The 25,942-nt window shown below is 33.9% G+C and overlaps 1 protein-coding gene across 2 annotated transcripts; it reads left to right on the plus strand.

The window, feature by feature from the left end:
• Window positions 1-16,065: 16,065 nt before the first annotated feature.
• LOC120069307 (transcription factor bHLH162-like) lies at window positions 16,066-25,248 on the plus strand. Of its 2 annotated transcripts, none has more exons than XM_039021028.2 (5): window positions 16,066-16,392; window positions 17,199-17,251; window positions 22,272-22,437; window positions 22,524-22,898; window positions 24,919-25,248. In XM_039021028.2, exons 3-5 carry the CDS (start codon window positions 22,321-22,323, stop codon window positions 25,018-25,020), a joined length of 594 nt encoding a protein of 197 aa, XP_038876956.1. In that variant the 5' UTR covers window positions 16,066-16,392; window positions 17,199-17,251; window positions 22,272-22,320; the 3' UTR covers window positions 25,021-25,248. The 2 variants fall into 2 exon arrangements, with proteins under 2 accessions (XP_038876956.1, XP_038876952.1); XM_039021024.2 differs by having other exon boundaries at window positions 16,151-16,809.
• The last annotated feature ends 694 nt before the right edge of the window (window positions 25,249-25,942 follow it).

Below are 25,942 nucleotides of genomic sequence, written 5' to 3' on the forward strand. Positions count from 1 at the left end.
AAAAAAGTGAGTTTCAAGACATACCTCTTGTAGAACTGCTTAAGCTCCTTCACCAGCTGCTATCTTCTCCAAATCTTGTTGTAGACCACCTAATGATCTTCCCCACTATTCTCTTGGTGCTCTAGATTGAGTTGTGGGACTCAAAACAAGCTTGAAACAAGGACAGAAGGAGAAATGCTCACTGCAGAAAATCAGTTAAAGAACTATTTCTTCAAACCAAATTTTCTCTCAAAATCTCTATAGATTGCATGCCCAATTTTTGCATGAGTTGCAGCTCAAGCTTGGAGAAGACAAGGCAAAGATGATGCCATTTGAGTGAGCTATTTGGTGATGGATAATGGAAAAACCTCTTTTTCCATTTTATGTGTTTTGTTTGTTTTATTTTTTTCAATTTTATCATTAAATCAAAATTTTGATTTAAAAAATCTATTTGATTTTAAAAATGAAAAAATTAATTAATTTCATAAATTAATTATTAAATAAAACTTAATTAATTTAATATCAAATATTAAATTAATTTTAACACATATCCATCTTTATATATTTAAATCATATTTAAATATATAAATTCTCTTATTTCGTTTAATTCTAAAATTAAGCATATAATTATATCTCATATAATTACTAATTTCCTTAATTCTAATTTGAACGTTTCAAATTAACTTATCACGCTATTCTAGAGCTAGTCCATTACGAGCTAGTAGAGGGACCTTGTGGACCAACAGATCATGGGCTCCAACGATCCGAGATTAATTGGTTAAACTCATTAGACTAAATTAATCTCCATTTGTTAACTAATGGGTCACTCCACTAAGACCTATAGTTGCACTCCCACCACTGTAGATATATTATGTCCACGTGATTTAACCATAATCAGCAAGTTGAACCTTCACGGGTTGTTCGTAATAACGGCTGGGTCAAATATCTGTTTTACCCCCGAGATTACGTCTTATTCCTCAAGTCCCTACTAACCCTCTAATGAACAACTGGTTGTGATCCAATCACTAAACCAAACTTCTCAGCCCAGTGAGAGATTAGGGCCCCTTGTTCAAGACCTGGATTCAGTACTTGAGAGAACAACCTTTCTCCTATCCCTAAAGTGGGTAGGCATGAACCCCGTTTCACACCTTATATCCCCAGCTATCTATCCGGTCTTACTCCTGAAATGGGAGTCTTATTGACCTGACACTGTTCAGCCAACCCTCAACTATGCAAATCTATGGTCAATCTCGAATAAACAAGAGTTCATAGTTAGCTCAAGATTAAGATCAAGTTATCTAGGTCATCTAGGTGAAATAGTCAGTCTTAAAAAGTAAACAGCGTTATAAAGTAAGAGTGACTTATTTCTTGGTCCTGATATTATGCAAACTCATTGCATAGGACACCCCACTCCTCATGTCATAACATGTACGAATTAGAATCACATCGTATGTAGCACTTTACAACTTTTTGTAACAACTACAGAGTAGGTCGCATCCAATGGTATTACCAGAATAAGGTACCAAACCTCATTCATATACCATAGATCATTTTGACTATTTACTCGAACCTGATCCACTCTTATGTCTCCAAATAAAGTTCAAGTACTCATACAATAGTCATGGGTCTTAGTTTATTGGACTTATATTTTCATACAATTTATGAGATCAATAACAAGTATATTGATAATAGAAAATGTTTATTATTTTACAAACTGCGAGGTTTTAGGACATAAAACCAACACATCGGACCACAGAGGTCTAAATCTACAAGCTCCACGGCTTCCTTGGCTCTGTAACCTTTTTCAGTAAAAGGTCATTTGGTCATCTTTCTTTTAAGGCATGATTCACATACCGGCAAGGATTTTTCTTCTAAACTCTTTGGAAGTCTAATGAACAACTTTCCAATCCTATTAGCATTTTGTCTATACGATAGACGAGTCTTTCTTCCACTTGCTTGATCGTTGTATATGATCTCTTTACCTCCTCCCCTCTACCAAATCCGAACAATGCCCACCCTTTGGATTCTCACTCTGAGAATACTGACGGCACCGAGTGGTGGTGTCATCCCCGTTTCCTTCTGTTCGTGTGGAGACTGTTCTTGGTAGATGATTGGGTGTTGTTGAACAATAGCTCGTTGTTCCAGCAAAAGCGAGATTTGCTGTGAAGAGAAGTCTTCAACTGGTATCATCTCTTAGTCTCTTATTTATTTATCCTTTAAGCATGCCAGTAATTTAGCGTTATGAATTCATATTTGTATGCTTGAATGTATATGTGGGAATTCTGTCATAATGAATTGGAAAAATCAACTTCCGCTCATAGGTACTCTTGTATAAGAGTTCCTTCAACTGGTATCAGAGTATTCGATTTTTGATATTCCAATTCATTACTGCAAAAGAATTGCATTTACATTCTCGGTGGGTTCAACATGTCTACTCTTTGTTTTAATTGTTAAATCGTTTGTGGATGTGTCTATTAATGGAGTTTTCTGGGATGTAACCTCGGTTTGTTAAATTCTACAGTTAATTGTAAAGGCCCCTGCGTTTTTGGGCAAAATTAATTGCTCTCGAATCTGTAATTTCAAAGTTAGTTTAGATCTTGAGTCGTACGTTATGAAGTTCAAAGTAAGGGTTGCTATTCTTCGAGAAAGAAGACGATCAAGTGTTGGTCGAGTCGTGTAGACGATGGGGTAGACGATCGCTGCATATCGGATGCTCGAATGTTGCTTAACACTCATGCGCATTAGACGATTGTATAGCTCAGCAAGCCTCATCGCTTAGTTACTGACTATACGATCACGGAGTAAATGCGAGATAAATCGTTTACTTTTCGTGTGTCAAGCGATCATCTAGATGATTAGACTTCATAGCCTCGTTGTCATATATGCGATCATTTAGCTTTCACGCTATCGTCTAGTGTGCACTACACGAAAGTTTACCTGGAGACATTTACTAAACGATGGAGCTTTGCCCAGTGGTTCAAGACCTAGTTCGACTGTGAACCAATTTTCTTGGTGAAATAATGTAATAGATAGAATTTTCATTCCGGTTTTGTGTTGGTTCATCCCGGTCCATTAATCTATGGTTTTATACATGCGATGTATGGTTCTTTTTATATCATATGGTATGTACATATAGAAAAAATCCCACCTTAGATTATGCATTGGTCATGCATCTTCTCTTTATTATAAGTCTTTCGATTTAGAGAAGCATGATTTAAATTACGTAAGTGCATGCTCATGCATCATATAATATAAGAGTTATATTTATGCTGCATTATTTATTAAATGTTATAAATACCTCGTTATGTGGCAATTTATGTTTTAGTTGTTTCTCTTATGAAGGTTATAAAATGAAATTAGAATTAAAATAAATAATAAAAGGTTAAAATGTAATTGTCTAGGTTAATAAACCTCTAGATGGAACATTTAGTGGGAGGAACTTGGGGTATTTGATGCTTCATTTAAATCTTTCACGTTTCTTCCTCATAGTCTACACCGTGAGATCTATCCTCAGTCTTTTGACCCTGGGAGTGTCCTCCTAAAGGATGGTGTTTGGGTAGGTCAATATCAAGGTGGATGGAGAGAATGTTCATAGTAAGTGGGAGCGGGAGGTGTGACAGTATATCCCACGGTCTCTCTTGTTGGATTAAATAAAGTTTCTATGTATCGCCTCGAGGCACCCTAGGAGTGTCCCTCTATAGGATGGTTGTTTTGCACGTTTCTTTATTTAATCTCCTGTAAGAGGATATGGTCACTTAGTCTTTTGTCCTAATCTGCTTTTTCCCTATGGTGGGCGCATTAGGGTGGGACTCTGGGGCCAAAAACGAGGGGTTACACTTATGCAGAATTGCTAAGGTTAACAACTCTGGACTGAACAAATGGTGGCTATTAGGTTTAGTTCCAAGAGTTGGTTCTGCCTAATGGTTGAGAATGTCTCATCCCAGTGAAGGGACATCTGATCACCCCATCGATGACATTTGTCCTGCCTCGCTGGGGCATCATTGCAAAATTCACTTAGGGTACTTGGAAACTGTTTTGCTAAAACTAATTAGTTAAAAATATGGTTTTGCAAAGTCTTATAGTTTAATTAGCGCTGAAAAACTGAACGGCCAAAATTATTCGACTTGGAAACATATGATCACGACGATACTTATCATCGAGGATTTGAAGTTTGTTCTTATGGAAGACTGTCTTCCTATTCCACCTCAAGATGCTACTCGAAGTGTTCGGGGGGCGTACGAGCGTTGGACACAGGAAAACGAGAAGGCACAAGCCTATATATTGGCCAGTCTTAGTGACGTGTTGGGCAAGAAACATGAGCCCATGGTCTTAGATGGAGTCCCTATAGGGAATGTTCGGACAACCGTCTAGACAGCTTAAGGACGAGGCTTTGAAACACATCTTCAGCTCCAAAATGGAGGAAGTCACCTTTGTTCGTGAACACGTGCTGAATATGATGGTCCACTTTAATGTGGCAGAGATGAATGGGTCTAAAATTGATGAGGGCAGTAAAGTTAGCATTATCTTGTGTTCATTGCCAGAGCTTCCTCCACTTTGTTAGCAATACAATTCTTAACAAAGTGGATTATACACTTACTACTCTCCTCAACGAGTTGCAGACTTACCAATCCTTACTAAAAAGTAAGCAGAAGAAGGGAGGTGAGGCAAATGTTGTCTCATCTTCCAAAAAGTTCCATCGAGGTTCGACCTTAGGGACAAAGTCTGCACCTTCAACTTCTAACTCTGGAAAGGGAAAGAAGAAGAAGGATGGTAAAGGGAAGGGGAAAGTGCCTACTAACCCGCCACTTGTCGCCTAGAAGAAGCTTCCACCGTCAGTTGAAAAATGAACATGTTTCCACTGCAACCAATACGGACACTAGAAGAGGAATTGTCCTCGCTATCTGAAGGAAAGGAAGTTTGCCAAGGCTAAGGCCAAGGCAGACAAAGGTAAATGTGATTTACTTGTGTTAGAAACTCGTTTAGTGGAGAATGATGATTCTGTCTGGATAACTGATTCGGGCGCCACTAATCATGTTTGTTCTTCTTTTCAGGGGATTAGATCCTAGCGACAGCTGGAGGCTGGTGAGATGATGTTGCAAGTAGGCACTGGACACGTCGTCTTAGCTGTGGCAGTGGGAGACATCCAGTTAACTTTACATAATAGGTTTCTTGTATTAAATGATGTCTTTGTAGTTCCTGAACTAAAAAGGAACCTTATTTCTGTAAAGTGTCTGTTACAATGCAATTACACTCATTCTTTTAAATTGTTTATTCATAAGGATGGTGTTGAAATTTATACAGCTAAACTGGAAAATAACTTGTATGTGCTAAGATCGTTAGCTTTAAGTTCCCTTCATAACATAGAGATGTTTAAATCTGTCGTAACTCAATCTAAACATCAAAGAGTTTCTCCAAAAGAAAATGCCCAACTTTGGCACCTTTGATTAGGGCATATCAATCTCACATCAATCTTAATAGGATTGAGAGAATGGTGAAGAATGACCTTCTAAGCGAGTTAGAAAAAAATTCTTTACCAGTGTACGAATCTTGCCTTGAGGGTAAGATGAATAAAAGACCTTTTACTGGAAAAGGTTATTGAGCCAAAGAGCCTCTAGAACTTGTACATTCTGACCATTGCAGTCCTGTGAATGTGCGAGCTCGAGGAGGCTATGAGTACTTTATCAGTTTTACTGATGATTACTCTAGATATGGGTATGTTTATCTAATGCAACAAAAGTCTGAATCTTTTGAAAAGTTCAAAGTATTCAAGGCTGAAGTTGAGAATGCTTTAGATAGACAGATTAAAACACTACGATCAGATCGAGATGGAAAGTTTTTGGATTTTGAGTTACAGGACTATTTATGAGGACATGAATCGTTTTCCAACTCTTAACGCTGGGTATACCTCAGTAGAATGGTGTAGCGGAGAGGAGAAACAGAACCTTGTTAGACATGGTTCGTTTGATGATGAGTTACGCTTCCTTATCGAACTCAGTTTGAGATTTCACAGTGGAGACTGCGGTATACATACTCAACTGTGTTCCTTCTAAGACTGTTGCGAGAATACCTCTAGAGTTCTGGAACGAGCATAAAGCTAGTTTACATCACTTCCGCATATGGGGTTGCCCAGCACATGTGCTTGAGGCAAATCCCAAGAAGTTGGAATCACGGTCGAGGTTGTGCCTCTTTGTAGGCTACCCCAAAGATACATGAGGGGGTTACTTTTATGATCCGTCCAAAAACAGGGTGTTTGTTTCCACAAACGCTACTTTTCTAAAGAAGGATCATGTAGTAAAGTTGTGTTACGCGAGCTTTCCAACGAAACTACTGAAATTTCAACAAGAGTTGTTGAAGGACCTGCTTCATCAGCCAGAGTTGTTGATGATAGTTCATTTGGTAGGTCGGTTCCACCTTAAAAGTTAAGGGAACCTCGATGCAGTGGGAGGGATACGAACCCAACTATTCACTATATAGGTTTCACGAAAATCCTAGCTATGGTGGCAGATGGCGATGTTAATGAACCTTATGTTTACAAGATGATCGTGAACATTTCAGTAAGTCTGAATGCAGTTAAGAACTGGCTAGCGACTCAATTCCAAATGAAAGATTTGGGAGAGGCTCAGTTTGTTTTGGGTATACAGATCTTTCAGGATCGTAAGAACAAAGTGCTAGCATTGTCTCAGGCATCGTATATTGACAAGAACTTGCTCAAGTACTCGATGCAGGACTCCAAAAGAGGCCTACTACCATTCAGGCATGGAGTCACTTTGTCTAGGACATGTGTCCTAAGACGCCTCAAGGGGTTGAGAAGATGAGACGGTCCCATATGTATCCACCGTTGGCACATTGATGTATGCGATGCTCTTCATTAGGCCAGACATCTGCTATGCTGTGGGAATAATCAGTAGGTATCAGTCTAACCCAGGCCAGGGTCACTGACCGCAATTAAGAACATCCTCAAGTATCCTCAGAGAACGAGGGACAACATGCTCGTGTATGGGCCTAAGGATTTGATCCTTACTGGATACACAGATTCTGACTTTCAGACTGATAAGGACTCTCGAAAGTCCACTTCAAGGTCAGTTTTTACTCTTAACAAAGCTGTAGTGTGTCGGAGCACTAAGCAGGGGTGCATCGCCGACTCCACAATGGAGGTCGAGTACGTAGCGGCTTCTGAAGCTGCTAAGGAGGCCGTTAGGCTCAGGAAAATCTTGACAAAGCTGGAAGTTGTTCTAGATATGTCTAGGCCCATCACCCTCTATTGTGACAATAGTGGTGTTTTGGCAACTCAAAGGAGCCTAGGAGTCACAGGCGCGGCAAACACATAGAGCAAAAGTATCATCTGATCTGCGAGATAGTGCATCAAGGAGATGTGATCATCACGAAGATCGCCTTGGAGTAAAATGTTGCTGATCCATTTACGAAGGCTCTCACGACTACAGTGTTTAAAGGCCACCTTCAGAGCATGGGTCTACGGGACTACTCGTGGCTAAACTAGAGCAAGTGGGAGATTTTATTGTACTAGGTTTTTATTCCCTTGTTTATTGTTTTCTACTTGTTTTGTACACCCTACTTCGCTTTAGGACAAGTGGGAGATTGTTGGGGCTGATGCCCTAAAGTCTCGTATCCTGTAGTTTGTAAACACATTTTGTATGAACGCTTGTGATGTATAATATATGATATTTACTTCACTTCTTGACTTTGCACATTTAGATATTTTATTTGCTTTACCAAAAACCAATAAACTTAAAATTCCTGGTTGTCTTTATGTAACTTAAGCATGTATGCAGTGGCATACAAATGGATCATGTCTTAAGTGATAACCAAAATGGTATGTAGTATATGAATATAGGAGGGAAACCTTATCCTAGTAACACTACGGATGCAGCCCGCTTTGTGGAATAGTTACAAGTGTTGTGACTTATCATAGATGATATGATCCTGATCATTCGTGTACGGGACCTAACCACGAAGTGTTAACGTCTCATCATATAACTTCGTTCATGACAAAGACTTCACTTCACTGGAATGACCATAGGTAACATGACCTTAATCTTAAGTGATTTGGGAACTCCTGCCATTGAGGGTGATCCTTTGATTTGCATGGGTGTGAGTGGCCAGAGCACCGACTCAAACCTACCACTTTGGGGATTCATCTTATTTGGGTACTGGGAACTCAGCTTCATAAGATGGAGTTCACTCCTTCCCCAAAGCAAAGGTAAGTAGATAGATGGGCTGATTTCGGGGCTTGAACGATGTGATGCCACACACCTTCTCATGGCCCGAGAGGTGTTCACACATAGTATGACTATGTTGTATTGTTCATTAGAGGAATCAGTGGTACTTAAGGAGTAAGATGTAACTACAGGGGCAAAACAGTAAATTGGTCCAGCTGTATTTACGAGCATTTGTGAAAGGTCATTGTACTGATGATTTATTATATCCAATGAACATAGAAATATATATATGGTAAGAAGAGATCAATTTTTGGTCTTTAGTGGAATTCCTGGCAGTTAACGAATGGTGGATATTGTGGCTCAAGAGTTTAGTCAGTTATTCATGTACCATTCGAGCTTCGAGCCATAGGTTCATAAGGTCCCCTTGGTAGCTTCGATACAAGTTAAGAATAAGTTTTTGGGTCAGTTTGAAATGTTCAAATTGACAAGAGGGAGTTTGATTATATATGATATAATCGAACTAGTTAATTATATATGAAATAATTGACTTTATGTATGAGATACATTAATTTGGAGGAAATTGGATATAAATATGATTTATATCTAGTGGAGGAAAAATACTATGGTTAATATATGAATATAATGTGATTATATTTATTATTTATTAATTGGATAGTTATGAGATAATTGGCCAACGTCTCTTCTATTTTCATAATGGATGAGTAAGATGAAGAATCGCTTTGAGATGCTTAAATAGCTCACGGTGTGTTAAGCATTGGACGAGATAGCTTTATATGTGTCATCATTTAGTAAAATTAGAGCCTATACGATTGTGCTAAACGATCGTTTAACGCTTACACCCGCGCACACCTTGTACTAGACGATCGCTTAGTTTTTCCTACACGATCGCTTACCTTTTCCTACATGATTGTATACTTCACCTAAATGATCGAGCAGTTTGTCTATACAATAGACAAGTCTTTCTCCCACTTGCTTGATCGTTGTATACGATCTCTTTACCTCCTCCCCTCTACCAAATCCGAACAAACCCTACCCTTTGAATTCTCACTCCGAGAATACTGAGGGCTCTGAGTGGTGGTGTCGTCCTCGTTTCCTTCTGTTCGTGTGGAGACTGTTCGTGGTAGACGATTGGGTGTTGCTGAACGATAGCTTGCCATTCATGCAAAAGCGAGATTTTCTCTGAAGAAAAGTTTTCATCTGGTATGAACTCTCGGTCTCTTATTTATTGATCCTTTAAGCATGCTAGTAATTTAGCATTGTGAATGCATATTTGTATACTTGAATGTATATGTGAAAATTCTATCACAATGAATTGGAAAGATCTGCTTCCGCACATAGGTACTCTTGTATAAGATTTCCTTCACTTAAATGTGAGACTCTCTCTCTAGGATACTTAAGCTCCCTCTAAGCAATGATGTCAGTGAAGAATGTCTTAGGCTTCCTCTAAGATTTAGACTCCCTCTCGGCAAGACTTAAACTCCCCTCAAATTATGAGACTCCCATTCACTTGCACTTTATCTTTCCCTTTCGAGCAAAGACCACTTCACTCGTTTAACTTAAGCTCCCCTTAAGCTTTAGAATGCCTTCTCAATAAGTATATTAATAAAGCACACACATGGCTTGGAGTATGTCTCCAACCTAACAGCAATACAATCTCCCACGCCTTCAAAGATAGACAAAAACAAACACTTGTGACAAAAGAACTTCGCAAGACACATCACACTCCAAATTTTTCCTGAAAATGGAAAACCTTAAACCATAGACTAAGTGATTATATATACACACAACATATACCAAAAAGACTAACCCTAACTTCCAAAAATACTTGTGCACGGAGAAGGAAAAAAATCTGTAATTAGAATACTGTAGACAAAATATTCCACATAAGGAAAGTATTTTGTAAAGACAACATTTCCATATAACAACTGTAACCCAATAAGATCAAATGCAGAGATATTCTTAATGACAACAAGCAAACTTAAACAAATATTGCCAACACATAAAACATGCTCCCCCTTTGGCAATATTTTTTAAGCAATGACATATATAGCAGCCATCATAAAATAACAGAGAAAAAAAAAGGCAACACAACAATCAAACTGCCAAGTACAGAGTAGATAGAAGATAGAAGCCTAATAGCAAGGATAACTGCTAGATACCTTGCTCCCTCTTTTGACATACTTAAAAAAATTAAAAGACCATCATGTTGGGATTAGTGTTCTAAATCTCGTGAATCTCGTAGTTTGTAATTTTTAAATACAAACTATTTATTTAATAAAATAAGAAGTATTTTATTCGACATTTAGATTGCATTAACTCAATCCAATAAACTAAGATCCAAGATTATTTAATGTAGCTTGAATAGTATGTGGTAGACATACAAGTGGATCGTGTTCAAGTAATAACCTAAAAGGTCTATAGTATATGGATAAGGTTAGGCACCTTACCTTGGTGACACTGCAAATACGGCTCACTTTGCAAATGTTACAAGAGCTGTAAGTGTTACAAATAATTTGCTCCAAATCGTTCAAGTGGAGACATGTGAATGGGAGTATCTTATACAAATTGTTCGTATAAGACTGGACCATGAAATGATTAATCTCTCTTTATAATACCATTAATTGAAGAGACTAATATTTTATAGGATGACCATAGGTAACTCGATCTCGATCCTGAGTGAGTTATGAGCTTCTGTCTATTAGGGTAGTCCTTTGATTTGTATGGGTGAGAGTGACCCATGTCGCTGACTCAATAAGGCTACCATTTTATGGATTTTTCAAAGTAGAAGACTGGAAACATAGCTAAAAAAGATGTAGTTCGCTCCTTCCCGCTTTTAGGGAAAGTACATGAATTGCCCCCTTAGGTGCTAACTCCAAGACTTCAACAAAGGGCTTTCCTTCTCATTGGTCCAAGAGGAATTTGTTTATGGTAGAACCATAAACAGGTTGTTCATTAGAGTATCAATAGAACTTAAGAAGTAAGAAGTATTTATAAGGGTAAAAGGGTAATTTGATCCAAATATAGTTACGAGCAATTTGTGAAAGATTGACTTACTGATGATTGGTTATATCCATAGATACAAAAATAGATCTACAGTACGAAGAGCGTAGCTGTGAGTCTTTGGTGGAATGACCAACAATTAATGAATGCTGATTAATTTAATTAAAGATTTTAATTAATTAATCTCAAATAATTGAAGTTTCTAATTTGTAGGTCCGTTAGGTCCCCTGCGTTTGTAGGGAAATGGATAGTGGAGGTGAGGGGAGTTACTCCCTCATATTAGTTTTTCATTTGTTTTTCTATGTATGATACAAAATAGAAAGATACAAAGGTGTTGAGAAAGATACAGAGGTGTTGGTGAATCTTTCTCTTTATTTAAAGATAAGTATTCTCTGTAGAATTTCTCATAACAAAAGGGTTGTCCTTTCTCCTTTTTTCAAATTTCAAAACCAGGAAGGATCCCACAATCCTTATTTCTTGTCGAAGACATAGCAGGGAAACCTGTCAGTGGTGTTTGTCTTTTATCTTGGAGGTTCGTTCTGATGAGGCTCATGGAGGTTCTTGAAGAATTGGTCTTTGACAAGATATCTTTTCCTAAACTATGGAAAAAGCATGCTTAGCCCTAATGTTTGTTTTTCAATTCTATATTTTTCTTATCTCAATTCAAAGACAAAAAGTGTTTAAATGATTCTGCATTGGGATTCAATCCCTTCACACCAAACAACAGAAAAACATCATTGATCATCAGCAATAGCATAAGCATCTTGTACACTAAAGCTAGTCTCTTGATCAAAATCAATAGAAGACCCAAGAAGAAAATCAACAGATCATCAACTTCAGACTTTCTGGTAGTAACTCTTTGAAGTAAAACCCCAAGCTCCCTGGACTTATTTGCCAACACATTTATTATCTTCTTACCACAAAGAGTCTAAAGAAATTTTCTTACCACAGGAATCTCGATGTGAATCAGGTCAGACACATGTTTGCCTCGATCTAATCGGTAGCTGAAGGAGATGGCAGAAGGTACAGGACCAAGAACATCCAAAGCAGTTAAGATATCAGGTTTTTGGGCTAAAAGAGTCCTACAAATAAGACGTCGAAAGCATAAGGGGACCTTGGTGGCAAGAGAACCAATATGTCTCAATTTAGCACCCATTCCAATCTGATAAAGCAAACTGGTAAGATTAGTAGATTTGTGAGAGGAGGGACACCAGTTTTTAATGCCATTCCAATCCTTTGTCTATGAAAATGTTGAGGTAAGTTGTTCTTGTTCTTGAGACTAAACCTATGTTATGACTTTGAGGATTCTTTGAATTAATTTCATATTATGATTTATGCATCTTTGAATTCGTTTGAACTCTCGATGTATGTTTATTGGTTCATGGCGTTCTTTCCTTTGAATGCATGTCGAATGCTAGAGGTTTTAGGCTTGCACAATGTCTTGATTCTTCGTCTAGCTTAAGTCACCAAGTAGCAAATATTGAATCTTGCTTGCTAGGGTTTATAGTCTAGTCTTGAATCTTAAAATGCATGATTTTGTTTGATTCAAAGAACTTAGGTTAACTAGGTCGGACTTTCCGGTTAATTAACCACACAATAGAAACCTAAGGCTTAATGCAAATGTTAATTGATTATTAACGACCACTAAGGATTCCATAGGATTGATTACATTTAGTTAATTGGAGCTTTATTAGACGCTTTAATTATAGTTGGGTCGCTTGCATGATTAGGTCCTAGCTATTTGATCGCCTTTGTAGAGGCTAGTTAGGTCGAGTCAAACAAGTCGTTGTGTAAAGCATGATTGATATGAATCAATAAAATAGTCCAATGATAATAAATTGCATAGGAGTCCAATTACTCCCAAGAGCTAGAATCTCCGATCCTTGAGTACATTTACCTACTTTATTTTAATTTCTTGCACAATTTTCTCTATCCACACCAAACCCACCCACCCACCCCCCCCCCCCCCCCCCCCCCCTTCCACTATAACTAGTAAATTGACTTAATGAAACAAATCGTGCTTTTCTATGAATCAACCCTGACTTACCATTATTGCTACGTCTTTATAGTGATAGGAGTAGTTCAGTATTATAGATTTTCTTTTGATCTTTGGCTCTTTTTGGGAATTAAACAACACTAAATAGGCCAAATCGCTTTCCTATTTGTGAAGAAGATGCAATGAAACCTTCTGGACCAACAAGATCTTCCATTGTAAGAGCAAGGGAGGTTTCGCCATGTTTTTTCCTCCCTTTCTTCTTAGAAACCCAAGTAATCCTCTTTCTTTTGACAATAGAGGACGAAGCAATATTTACATGCAAGGTTTTAGCAATAATTTTTTCATGATAACTCTCATGATCTTTACTGGAGATCGTTTCGTCAACCATGATAGGAACTTCTTCCTCCTGAATCTCCACAAAATTTTGTCCATTTGCTTTTTGTTTGTATTTCACCATCTTTGGTTCATCAGTATCTTTTTGTTAATCATGTATGCAGCTGATACACGATCACATGGGGAGTTTAAAAGATTGTGGGGGAAGGTAATAAATTTTCACCTTACACCAACATGCATTAAGCCTAGCCATAAATAAGCGTCATGCCACTTAATCACACGAAATGGGCCTTGATTCCCTCAAGGGCTACAATCCTCCTTTGATTAATTGCTATAAATCAATCGAGCATAAGCCCAAAGATGTTCTAAGGGCTTCAAATTGACTCATATCCAGCGCCTTTGTGAAAATATCATATATCTATTTATTAGTTTGAACATGCTCAAGAAAAATCTATTTGCTTTCAACCAACTCTCTAATAAAATGATGTTTGATGTCTATGTGTGTAACATCGGACTCTCCCTTTTTCTTATGCACATGGAAATATTCAACAATCACATGGGAAGTTGAAAAGATTGTGGGGGAAGATAATAAATTTTCACCTTAAATCAACATGCATTTAGCCTAGCCATAAATAAGCACCACGTCACATAATCACACGGAATGGGCCTTGATTCCCTCAAGGCTTACAATTCTCCTTTGATTGAATGAATCGTGCATAAGCTCAAAGATGTTCTAAGGGCTTCAAGTTGACTCACATCCAGTGCCTATGTGAAAATATCAAATATTTGTTTATTAGTTCGAACATGCTTAAGAAAAATCTGTTTGCTTTCAACCAAGTCTCTAATAACATGATGTCTGATGCCTATGTGTGTAACATCTGACTCTCCTTTTTTCTTACGCACATGCAAATATTCAAAAATCACATGGGAAGTTGAAAAGATTATGGGGGAAGGTAATAAATTTTCACCTTACACCAACATGCATTAAGCCTAGCCATAAATAAGCATCACGTCACATAATCACACAGAATGGGCCTTGATTCCCTTGAGACCTACAATCCTCCTTTGATTAACTACTATGAATCAATTGTGCATAAGCCCAAAGATGTTCCAAGGGCTTCAGACTGACTCACATCCAATGCCTTTGTGAAAATATCAGATATTTGTTTATTAGTTTGAACATGCTCAAGAAAAAATTGTTTGCTTTCAACCAAGTCACTAATAAAATGATGTTTATGTGTAACATCTGACTTTCCTTTTTTCTTACACACATGGAAAGATTTGACATGCATTATCAAGGCAAAAAAGATAGTCACAATCGTCAGAGGGAGCTTTTGAAAAACTGGATCAAATTTCGAGGATGAAATTTTACAAAAGATGGTAATATTTGTAAATCCACTTTAGATGTTCTGATATTTAAAATATATATATATATATATATATATTTCTTTTTCAATGTTTGATTTCAAAGATAGGTTGGGGGAAAAACTTGAAATGAAATAGAACTAAAAGAAATTGGAAAACAAAAACTAAATAATATACGAATAAGGTTGGGTCCCTTACTCTGATAACACTATTGGATGCGATCCACTCAGTAGTTGTTACAATTTGTTGTAAGTTGCTATGAACAAAATGATCCTGATTCGTTCATGTATTGACATGAAGAGTTGGGACGTCCTATGCAATGAGTTTGCGTAAGATCGGACTAAGAAATAAGTCACTCTTACTTTATAATGTTGTTTACTGTTTAAGACCAACTATTTCCCTTAGATGACTTAGGTAACTCGATCTTAATCCTGAGCTAACTGTGAACTTCTGTTTTATTCAGGATTATTCTTTGATCTGCATAGATGAGTTTAGTCCAACATCACTACTCAATAAGCCTTTCATTTTGAGGGTAAGATCGGATAGATAATTAAAGACATAATTTTGTAAGTTGGAATTCACGCCTACCCGATTTAAGGGATAGGAGGAAGGTTGTTCTCTTAAGTGCTGAATTCAGGTCTTGAACAAGGGGCCCCACCCTCTCATTGTCCCAAGAGGATACGGTTTAGTGATTGGATCACAAACCAATTGTTCATTAGAGGATCAGTGAAACTTAAGAGGCAAGATGTAATTTTAAGGGTAAAACAACATTTGACCCAGTCATTATTATGAACAACCTGTAAATGGTCGACTTATTGATTATGATTAAATCAAGTGGACATAAATATATCTACAGTGAGGAGAGTGAAACTATCGAATTATAGTAGAGTGACTCGATAGTTAATGAATATTGATTAATTCAGTCTAAAGAGTTTTAGCCAATTAATCTCAAATTGTTGGAACTCATTAGGTCCATAAGGTCATTCTATTAGCTCATAAAACATGAACACCTTAAATTAGTAAATTGAATGAATTTGGAATGATAACACTTTGAAGTGTTCAAATTGAATATCAATTTGAAATGTTTAAATTGAATTTAGGGTTTGAATTTGAATAGTAGAACATATATATATATATATATATGAGAAAAAGAATATATTAGAATAAATAGAAAAATAAGTAAAGGAAAAGAAAAGCCACGCAATTTTATATTCAAGAAAGAAAAGAAAAGGGAAACACGTCTTCTCCTCTCACCCTCTTCGTCGCCCCTCCCTCTCGTATGGTACTCCAATCGACTTCTCCGACAAACCTTGTTGACAGCAGCATCTCAAACGATGGCGATGAGACCACCCCCTTTCGACGGTAAGTAGCGACCAAAAATAATTTTAGGGCGAGGGAACAACATTTGACAATGACCCATACCACGGAAGACCTCATATTTGAATACCCATGGCCTAAGGTGTTCGATCTATAGTTTCAATCCTTTTTGGACATCAACTAAAGAAGATTGAAGCCTTTTTGGTAAGATTTCCTGAGTTTTGGAACTTTAATTTTATTTTGAGTTGGATATAAGTGTTTGAATTAGGTTATAAATGTTTAGAATTTTTATGTTGCCATGTTCGGAGTCATTTTGGATACTTGAAAAAGTCTTGGTTAGTTCTAGAAGTGGAGCGAAGAAGACATAGACAAGATCTCAAAACGAGTAAGCTATATTTCTCTAGAACATTGAAAGATCAAGAAAATTATGGAAGTCTTAGATACTTTTTGATGTGGGTATTCTTAATCCTTTTGTTTCTAACATTTTCATGGGATTGGTGGTGTATTTTCATAAGCATTGGAATAGTTAAAATGGAAGAAGAGAAAAGGACAAAAAAAAAAAAGAAATGAGCAAAATTTGGTGGATAGGAGAAAGAAAGAAGAAGATGAATACTGGATAAGGTAAGATATTTCTTTAATTAAAATAGTTGATGTGAAAGACTTGATACCCTTTAGAAGTACAATTACTTTAAAGATTGAGAGGAGTTAGTGAACAAATGAAAAATATATGAATTATATGATGGAGAGCAGAAATACCAAGTTTCATATGGAGGAAAATTTATAGTTTGAAAGACTCTTTTGACATAAAAAAATGGTATATTAAGGTGTAAAGGAGTTAGTAGGGAGAAAATGGTGGTGAGATCTGTTTGGTTTATGTTTGAAGCCATAGGAACCATGGTTAATAACTGATAAATAGGTGAAAATCTAGGGTTGATGCTAAATAAGTGAAGGATATGTTATGATTGGGGACTCAAAGTTCATATACACCCTTGGCTAAATAACTGTTTCAGGCCAATCGAAGATCGGAGTAGCTTATGACCCGAGCTTCTTCATCTGTAATACGGTGAGTGGTTATTTTGCAAACACTTTTACCATTTTTTTTAGCAATTTATAATTTCTTTCGAGTTTTTTAGACAAATTATGATTTATGTTCTTACCATTGATTTTGGTACTTGAGATTTCAAAGAACCTGTGCTCATTTCCTAACTGTTTACCATTGAAAGAAACTTACACCTATGATATCTTGGTTAAAGCATAATTGGATTTCATGAGATATGTGCTTATGGGAAATTTTAGCTATGATGACTTATTTCTATTATTGGATTTATGAAAAGCAAATTTGTAGTAATCTCTTGGTTTTAGCCATTTAGCAATGGTTCAAGAATTCTGACTTATAAGAAATGTTGTTTAAGAAAAAAATAAACATATGATTTTAGAATGTTTGAGAATTGGGTGGAAGTATGGTGTTTAAAATGATTGAGAATGAAGAGTTGTAAGTTAAAAGCAGTTTTCAAACCATTAGGTTTGTACCCATGGTGATTTTTCAAATACACTTACGTGAATGTATTTTCGTAGTGTGGATATGATGTATATGATATGATCTAAGAATCTTTCTTACCAGTTTCTCTTATGAGATTTTTCTCCAAAAGGAAAGGATTTATTTGGAAGATCAAGTAGTCTCACATTAAACCCAACTATGGGCTCGTCTTCCTGCATGCTAAGATTTTCAAACTTTGTAGCTAACAATGGAAGTCTTGACATTTTAACTTTTGATGACCCTTCATGAGCAAACAACAAGAACATTCCAAGATTCCTTTGCAGAGACACACATATTTATCGTCCAATATGCATAGTTTGTTCCATCTAAGACAGGTGGATGCGAGGTTGAGCCACCTTCTTTGATTCCTTCCATAGTTGAACACTAAGATCACAATACTAAAAATAATGGTGATCCGCTTTGATACCAATTGAAATAATATGGAAGTACCTACTGAACGTTAAAGGATCTTACAAACTATGTCACGACAATTCACAGAATATTCAACAAAAAAAAAATACCAAGCAGAAATAACACCAGAAATTATTAACCTAGTTCAATGACAAACACCTACATCTGGGGGATAATGTGCTCGTGGAAAGATAACTTCACTAATATAAATGATAAGTTATTACAACATAGTATTTATTTGTATTGGCAACTCAAATACTGGGACCTCTATAGAGCTTAACAACTTAATTCACCTAGGTTCCTCCTAGATATAAGACTCTAAGCTCCCCCTAAGCAATGATATCATTGAACAATGTCTTAGGCTCCCCCTAAGACTAAGATTCCCTCTTGGTTAGACTTAAGCTCCCCTAAAGTCATGGGATTTCCTCGCACTTGCACTTTATATTTCCCTTTTGAGCAAAGATCACTTCACTCTTTAGCTTAGGCTCTCTCTAAGCTTGAGAATCCTTTCTCAGAAGTATACAGATGTAGCATACAAACGACTTAAAGTATGTCTCCAATCTAACAATAATACAATCTTCCACTCTACAAACAATTGTGACAAAAGAACTTCCCAAGACACGCGATTCTCCAAATCTTTTGTGAAAACGGCCAACCTTAAACCAAAGACTAAGTGACTTTATATACATATAGCAGATACCAAAAAAACCAACCTAACTTCCAAAAATACTTATATGTGGGGAAGAAAAATATTTGAAAGAATACTATAGACAGAATATTCGACATAAGAAAAATATTTTGTAAAGACAACATTTCCATGTAACAACCGCAACCTAGAAAGATCAAATATAGAGACATTCTTAATGATAACAACTGGACTTAAATAAATATTGGCTACACACAAAATGTTAACAAATTGTTTACTAGTGTTCTGCATCCATACTGATACATGGAGCCTATCACCAAAACTGTAATAAAAAACGCAAACTGGTTGACGAGCGAAGCATGCCCAATCCAATTGTATCTAAAAACTACTTCGTATCGTTACAGTTACGATTACGATTACCATTGTTGTTACTGTTCTAAAGGCAAAATTATGAATTTTGACAAATTTACTGTTATCGTTACTTTTTGACCCTTAGAGATAACATTAACGGTAACTGTAAATGTGACAAAATTCATAATTCTAAGTAAACACGATCAAAAGATTACAATTGATTCATCAATAAAATTTCATTACAATTATACCAATTTTTATTACAATCTGATAAACGTAGCTACATTTAACTTTAAAAAAAGAGAGAATATTTATAACATCAAAAGTTGTGGATATGGTGGCACCAACAAAGTCTTCTTTGAAAAATAATGGCTGATATTGTCGTCTTGCTTTCATCCTCTCGTTTGTGTTGTAGAGTAGACGTCACGTGTTTTTCATTATTTAACCAATAGAATATCTACAAACTTCCACAGCATGTGCACATTATAACATCCAAGGAAATAGGGATATTTTGATAGAAATTTAATATTATGACTCAGTGTAGCCTCCACTTTTTATTATTATTTCTTTTTCCTCTTTTTTTGAAAAGTGAAAACCTAATAGAAATTGTGAAATCATACTACCTTCCACACATTTCATTAGTAAAATATCATAATGTTGCCTATCTTTATCCTCATGTACTATGAATTGACCAATCAAAACAAATGTATAGTAATATTACTTTCTTTAAAATACAATCGGGCAAGTTTCGCAAAAAAAAAGTTTCCCTGAAGTATATGATAATCATTTTAATTAAATAGTTAATTGTATGCACTATTAAGAAATGAATTTTTATACTAAGTTAATTTAATTAATACTCAAATTAATTATATCTTTTTAATATATATCCTTAATTACATGAATTGAAAATATTTTTAGTTTGTAGACCTAGTTAGACACTTAGTTAAAAAGTTTAGTACGTATTATATTACGTACTATGAAAGTATAAAATGTATTTAAGAGATGATAAATATACATGTGGAGCAATCAAATCTTCACAAGTTTCAACTCGATTAACCAATTCAAGGATTCTCAATTTGATCGAACATGAGAGTCAAATCTAAGATCTTTTTTAGATCTTCTTGATGACAATGATGGTCTCCCAACTCGCTCTTAATAAATTATTTTATTATTTTTTAAATATTTATTATTGTATAATGAAACTATATTATTAGTATATATATTAATAATAAGATATTATATATGTTGTTTGCCTTTTATTATTGATTTATATACTATTTCTGTGTGTAATATGTTATATGCCTATATTTACTGGGGTTTATTATTATTATTTTATTTGGTTTCATTAGATTATGAATTCTCATTTATGCCATTTGAAATTGAATTATTATTATTATTTTAATGAAACGAACCTGTAAGTTTACTTTCAAAAGCTATTCCTGTTTTATTTGATTTCTCTTTTTTTTTTTTTTTTTTTTTTTTTTTAAATTTGGATAATTCTTTATTTATTTTGTTTGAATACAATATTGGCAATGAAACTGAATGTCATTTGAGCAATTAAACCATATAAAATTAATTTAAAACTATTTTTTAGTTAAGTAATCATATTTTAGTTAATGGGTCTACAATTTTATATCGAACACAATCATGTTCTAATGACACCACCTCAATTTTCTTTTATTTACTTTTTCTTTACCAAATTCAATTTTTTTTATTTAAAATCAATTAATGTATATAAAAATTATAGAAATTATTTTAAATGACAAAATTGTTAAAAATATTTAAAATAATAACAAAATATTACAGTTTATTAGCGACTACTATTTATGTCTATCATGACACAAATAGACATAAATAATAAATCACAATTTATTATAGATAGAAAGTTGAATTTTGTCATTTATAAATATTTTTAGTCTATTTTTCTATATATGAAAACAACTCGTTGCATTACGATACCATCAATTATGTTAATGGTTTACTTTTGGAAAAATAAAGTTATGATTAAATTAAAATTTTATATTTTATAAAATCCTCAAATTAATATATAAATTAATCTATGGTACAAAATAACACATAAAATTGATATACAGATGTCACATTAAATTAATAAAGACCTTGTCTCAAGTAATAATAATTAAAAAAAAAAAAAAAAAAAACCAAAATGCATGTGATCTAAATTTAAATTATTTTAGACAAATAAATAATATGTTTATAGAGAGGAAGGGCATTATTGGTATACATGTACTTTTAAGATATTTTCATATATACGAATTCTAAAAGAACAAACAAAACAAACAAACATAGTTGCTGAATATTTCCAACCATTTTTAGAAAGTATTCCTTCAAACCAAACTCGGTGATAACGAGCATTTATGATTCAAACATTTGAAGATTTTGGTGATCTAAATTTTAAAACTAATAATAATAAAATAAATGACTTCATAAAGTAAAATTATTAGAATTATTCAAAAAAAAATAATGAAAATTAATAAAGAAATTTCAGTGAAGATCTATCAATCGACGAAGAATCCTCGCATCCAAATGTCTCCACTATACTAAGATGGAGAATCTCTCTCCTCGACATTTATATTAGACACAAATTTTAAAAATTAGATTAAAAATCATGTAGTCCCTAAAAAAAACCTTACTATTTAGGAAATTTGAAAGAGAGATAGAGAGAGGAGAGAGGGTATGAAGTTGTGAAGTAGAGGGCTGCTTGTCATTGACACATCAAATCAACTTGGCTAAGATACCTACAAGAAATCTTTTATTTATTCATTTAATCTTTTGTGGCTTACAGTACAATACAAACATATCTCACAATATTTTATACAACACGAGTTATTTTTCCAATAGCCCATCAATTATATGTGAGAATTTCATATTTTATAACAAACAAAATGAAATTCAACCCAAAAATAATGAACACGGCTCTTATAATACTAAATTTTCTTGAAAATATCGATATGGGCGTTGAATCAATATTTACATTATAGTGTATAAAATACACAAAATATTACAAAGAAAAAACAAAATGTCACTAATAAAAATATAATATAGATGATAAATATGTTATCTTGTTTAAAAATCATAAAGTATTTACCATTATTCCTCTATATATATATATATATGCAGAAGAAGAAGGAAAAAAACAAGTGAAGGAGGTTGTGGAAAGGTGTGAATAATGGCGAACAACCCTATCTGTTGTCCACCGTCAAAATTGATAGAGAGAAATGGAAGAAGGGAAATGAAAGCTCTATTCTCAACGCTCAATTCTCTTCTCCCCAATCAAAACTCAGGGGTCGTTTTAATTGTTCTTTAATTTTGGGAATAAGCCCAAGTGAAAACAATGAGAAATAATAATATTGTTTGTACTTTGAAGTGCAGGAAGCAAGAACGGTACCGGATCAGCTTGAAGAAGCCACAAATTACATAAAAGAATTACAGAACAACATTGAGAGATTGAAAGAAAAGAAAGAGAAGCTGAAGCAGAAGCAGAAGGTAAAGGGAAAATATAAAATGGGCGTAGAAGAAGATGAAAAAAGAAGAAAATGTAAGCATGAAATAGAACCAAATCTTTTGCTGCAAGTTAAAGCTCATCGAGTGGGTTCTTCAGTGGAAGTGTTTTTGACCACTGGAATATCGGATTATCACTTTATACTTCAACAAATCATTCGCCTTCTCCAACATAATGGAGCTCACATCCTCAATCTCAATCAATCCATCTTACAACATCGGGCTTTTCACAAGATTACAGCTCAGGTTTTTTATTTTTCTCATTTCTATTGTTCCCCAAATTTTTTCATGACTCCTTTTCTCTTCCAGTTTTAATTTTTGATTCACTTATAACACTACTCCCACGTTTTAAAACTGCTTTTTTTTTTTTTTTTTTTTTTTTTTTTTTTTTCAAATTTTGGATTGATTTTTAAAAATATTTATAAAAAAAAAAGTAGAAATTAAATTGAGAGGTAGAAAGAATTTTTATAGATTTAGTTTGATTACCATCTAACAAAAAAAAACGATGATTTCTAAATTTTGTTTTTGTTGTTTTTGTTTTTGCATCTTCCCCAAGTTAACATTTGAGAAAACGAAAACGTTCCTTAAAAAAACGGTGAGAAATAGCCCAATTTTCAAAATAAAAAAGTAATAATAACATTTTTTTAACGGGAAAGTATTGTTTTTTTTGACTTTTTAGTCTCTCACACAAATTAACTAGATGAAATCTGTTAAATTCATTTCATGAATTAATGAATTATGAGGACGTTTTGTTGTTTGGTAGTTGAAAATTTGATTTTCCACCATAAACTCGTGAAATTCAAAAAAGAGAAGGAAACAAAAAGTCACGTGGGTTATCTTGTTCTATAACTGCAAAATTATAATTCAAGTACTAAAAGATTTTTCTTTTTTCAAGACATCCAGTGATAGGGAGACTCGAATACAGATTAACTAATATACTCGTAGCTCGATTTGATTTGATTTTTTCTTATTGATTTCTTATCTATTAGGTTTTTTTACGCTTACAAGAGAGGAAATGAAAAGCTTTTTTTTTTTTCCAAGTCGATCAACAAGTAAACTATGTTTGAATTTAATTTTTTAGACGCTATGCTTCTTTAAATAATTTTTAATTATAATTTATTTTAAAACGCTTGAATTCTTAGCCAAAATTTTAAAACAAAATAATTCTATAAAAATTATTAATTTTTAGTTTGATTTTTTAAAATATTGGTAAAAAAAAAGATAACAAAACAAGAATTTAGGGATTGTTTGGGGCTTTGTGTTGGTTATTTTATAATTGTTGGTTATTATAGTTTGTGGGTTGTAACAATCCATGTTTGGGGTTTTGACTATTTTAATTTGATATATAATAATCTGTTTTTGAGTATAAACTATTTTAGTCTAAGTTACAAATGAGGAAATATGGTGCTTACAAAATAATAAACACGATAGACAATGAGGATTTTTAAATAGTTTTAAGTGTGAATTATAATAATTGAGAATTTCAACTATTATAATGGATACCCAAATTAGTTTTAAGTTGGGAGTTCAATACCCCTTAGAGATTGTAAGAGTGTTTATATTAGATTAAAATAAAAAACCAAATGGTAATCAGGCCTAACCTTAATTTTTAAACTTTAGATTTTAAAATCATTGCTATAAAGAAGATTAAAAAAAAAAAAGAACTTAAAGATGGGAGATACAAATAATGTTTATATATTTAATTTTCCAAAATAAAACAATTTATTAAACAACATCTACATTTTTAGTATTGGTTTTAGCTATAAATTTCATGCTTAGAGATGAGTGGGAAAGTATGTTTCAACATGTAATTGCTTAAATTAACTGATCTTCTTGGTTTACCATATATAAATAATAAAAATTATTTTAGCTTAGAATGTGGACTTTTAGGCATGAAAAAAAGTCATTTCAAATATGCTTCAATTAATTTAATTTTTTAAATGTGTAATTTTAAAAATAAATTATTAAAAAAAAAATTGAAGTGATTATAACTATTCAAAATAATATTTGAAACATTTTCAAGTATACTTTAAATCTTTTATTAAAAGAATTTAAATAAAATGATCTTTTTGAAAAAACATATTTTTTTCTCTAATCATTCTAAACAAACCCTTTATTCTTTACTATTAGTGAACGTAAGAATTAATTTAAGAATTTCTTTCTCATGAATTAATTCTCATTTTGAAATAGCATATGATACAATTAACTTTGTAATATGGAAGAAAATCATGATGATATATTTATGATTGTTATATTGAAAATTTAGGTGGATGGAGAAGGAATGGTCCCGGAAGATGGTGAAAGGATTTGTGAGACAGTGAAGAACTTTGTTTCACAGTACAAAGATGGACAATGCAGCCTTAAATAATATTTCGACTACAACATTTGTGCTGTTCGTGAAGATTTATGATGTCTTTTCACTTCTCTTTCGTTGATGATGCGCATTTAATTCACTAATTTTGGATATTAATCCTTTTGCATGACATTTTTCCGTAGAAATGGGACGTTGGATCTTCTATTTGTGTAATTGTTGAACTAAAAAGATATGTACTTATTTTTTATCTAAGGAAGACTTTGACTTTTTCTTTACATCAAACCAGAAGTGAGCTAGTGATAATTCAAACCTCTCGTCTTTAGATGGGATGAAATTTTGACCTAATTTTTTTCTTTTTTTTTTTAATAGAATTTTAACAACTTATTGAGGTGAATATAAATTTCAACTTCATGAATGTACAATAAAATCTTAATATTGTATAAAACAATAAATATGAAGATCTAGAATTAAATGGTTTTCACAATAACATATTAGTTAGAATAACATTTTTTTATCCATGATAATGGTCTTCTAAAGGATTGTATTTCTCTCTCTTAGTCTTCCTTTAAAACTTGAATATATTTACTTGATGAGAAAGAAAACACTACTTAATAAGATAGCTCTTCAATCTAGCATTTTTCAAAGGAGGCTATGAAAGAGGGATAAAAAAAAGGCGGAGAGTTTGATTTGTAAAAACTTTGTGCACACTCTCATATTTGATGAAAAACAAAAAACGTAATATACTCTCACATGAGTCTTGACATCTGCTCTTATTCCTCTCTTTCTATCTTCATCTCCCTTTCATCTCTATACCCTAAAATTTTGCCTGCATTCCATCGTTGGCCAACTCTCGTCTCCGTTGATTGTAGCAACTTTGGTGAGTGGTTTTATTTCTTTTTTTCTATCTCTCGACACACACTCTTTCAATTACTGGTGAGTAATTATCTTCATCTCCCTTCAATCTCTATGCCCTTAA

Source organism: Benincasa hispida, chromosome 8 (genome assembly GCF_027475165.1).
Source record: "Benincasa hispida cultivar pf3 chromosome 8, pf3_genome.v1.1, whole genome shotgun sequence".
NCBI classification, from domain to species: Eukaryota; Viridiplantae; Streptophyta; class Magnoliopsida; order Cucurbitales; family Cucurbitaceae; genus Benincasa; species Benincasa hispida.

What these genes read in the sequence shown, in the direction of transcription:
- LOC120069307 (XM_039021028.2), top strand. Translation starts at nt 22,321, where the DNA reads ATGGCGAACAACCCTATCTGTTGTCCACCGTCAAAATTGATAGAGAGA. An exon ending in TCCCCAATCAAAACTCAGGG is followed by an intron (nt 22,438 to 22,523) that starts GTCGTTTTAATT and finishes TTTGAAGTGCAG; the next exon opens with GAAGCAAGAACGGTACCGGA. An exon ending in TTCACAAGATTACAGCTCAG is followed by an intron (nt 22,899 to 24,918) that starts GTTTTTTATTTT and finishes TTGAAAATTTAG; the next exon opens with GTGGATGGAGAAGGAATGGT.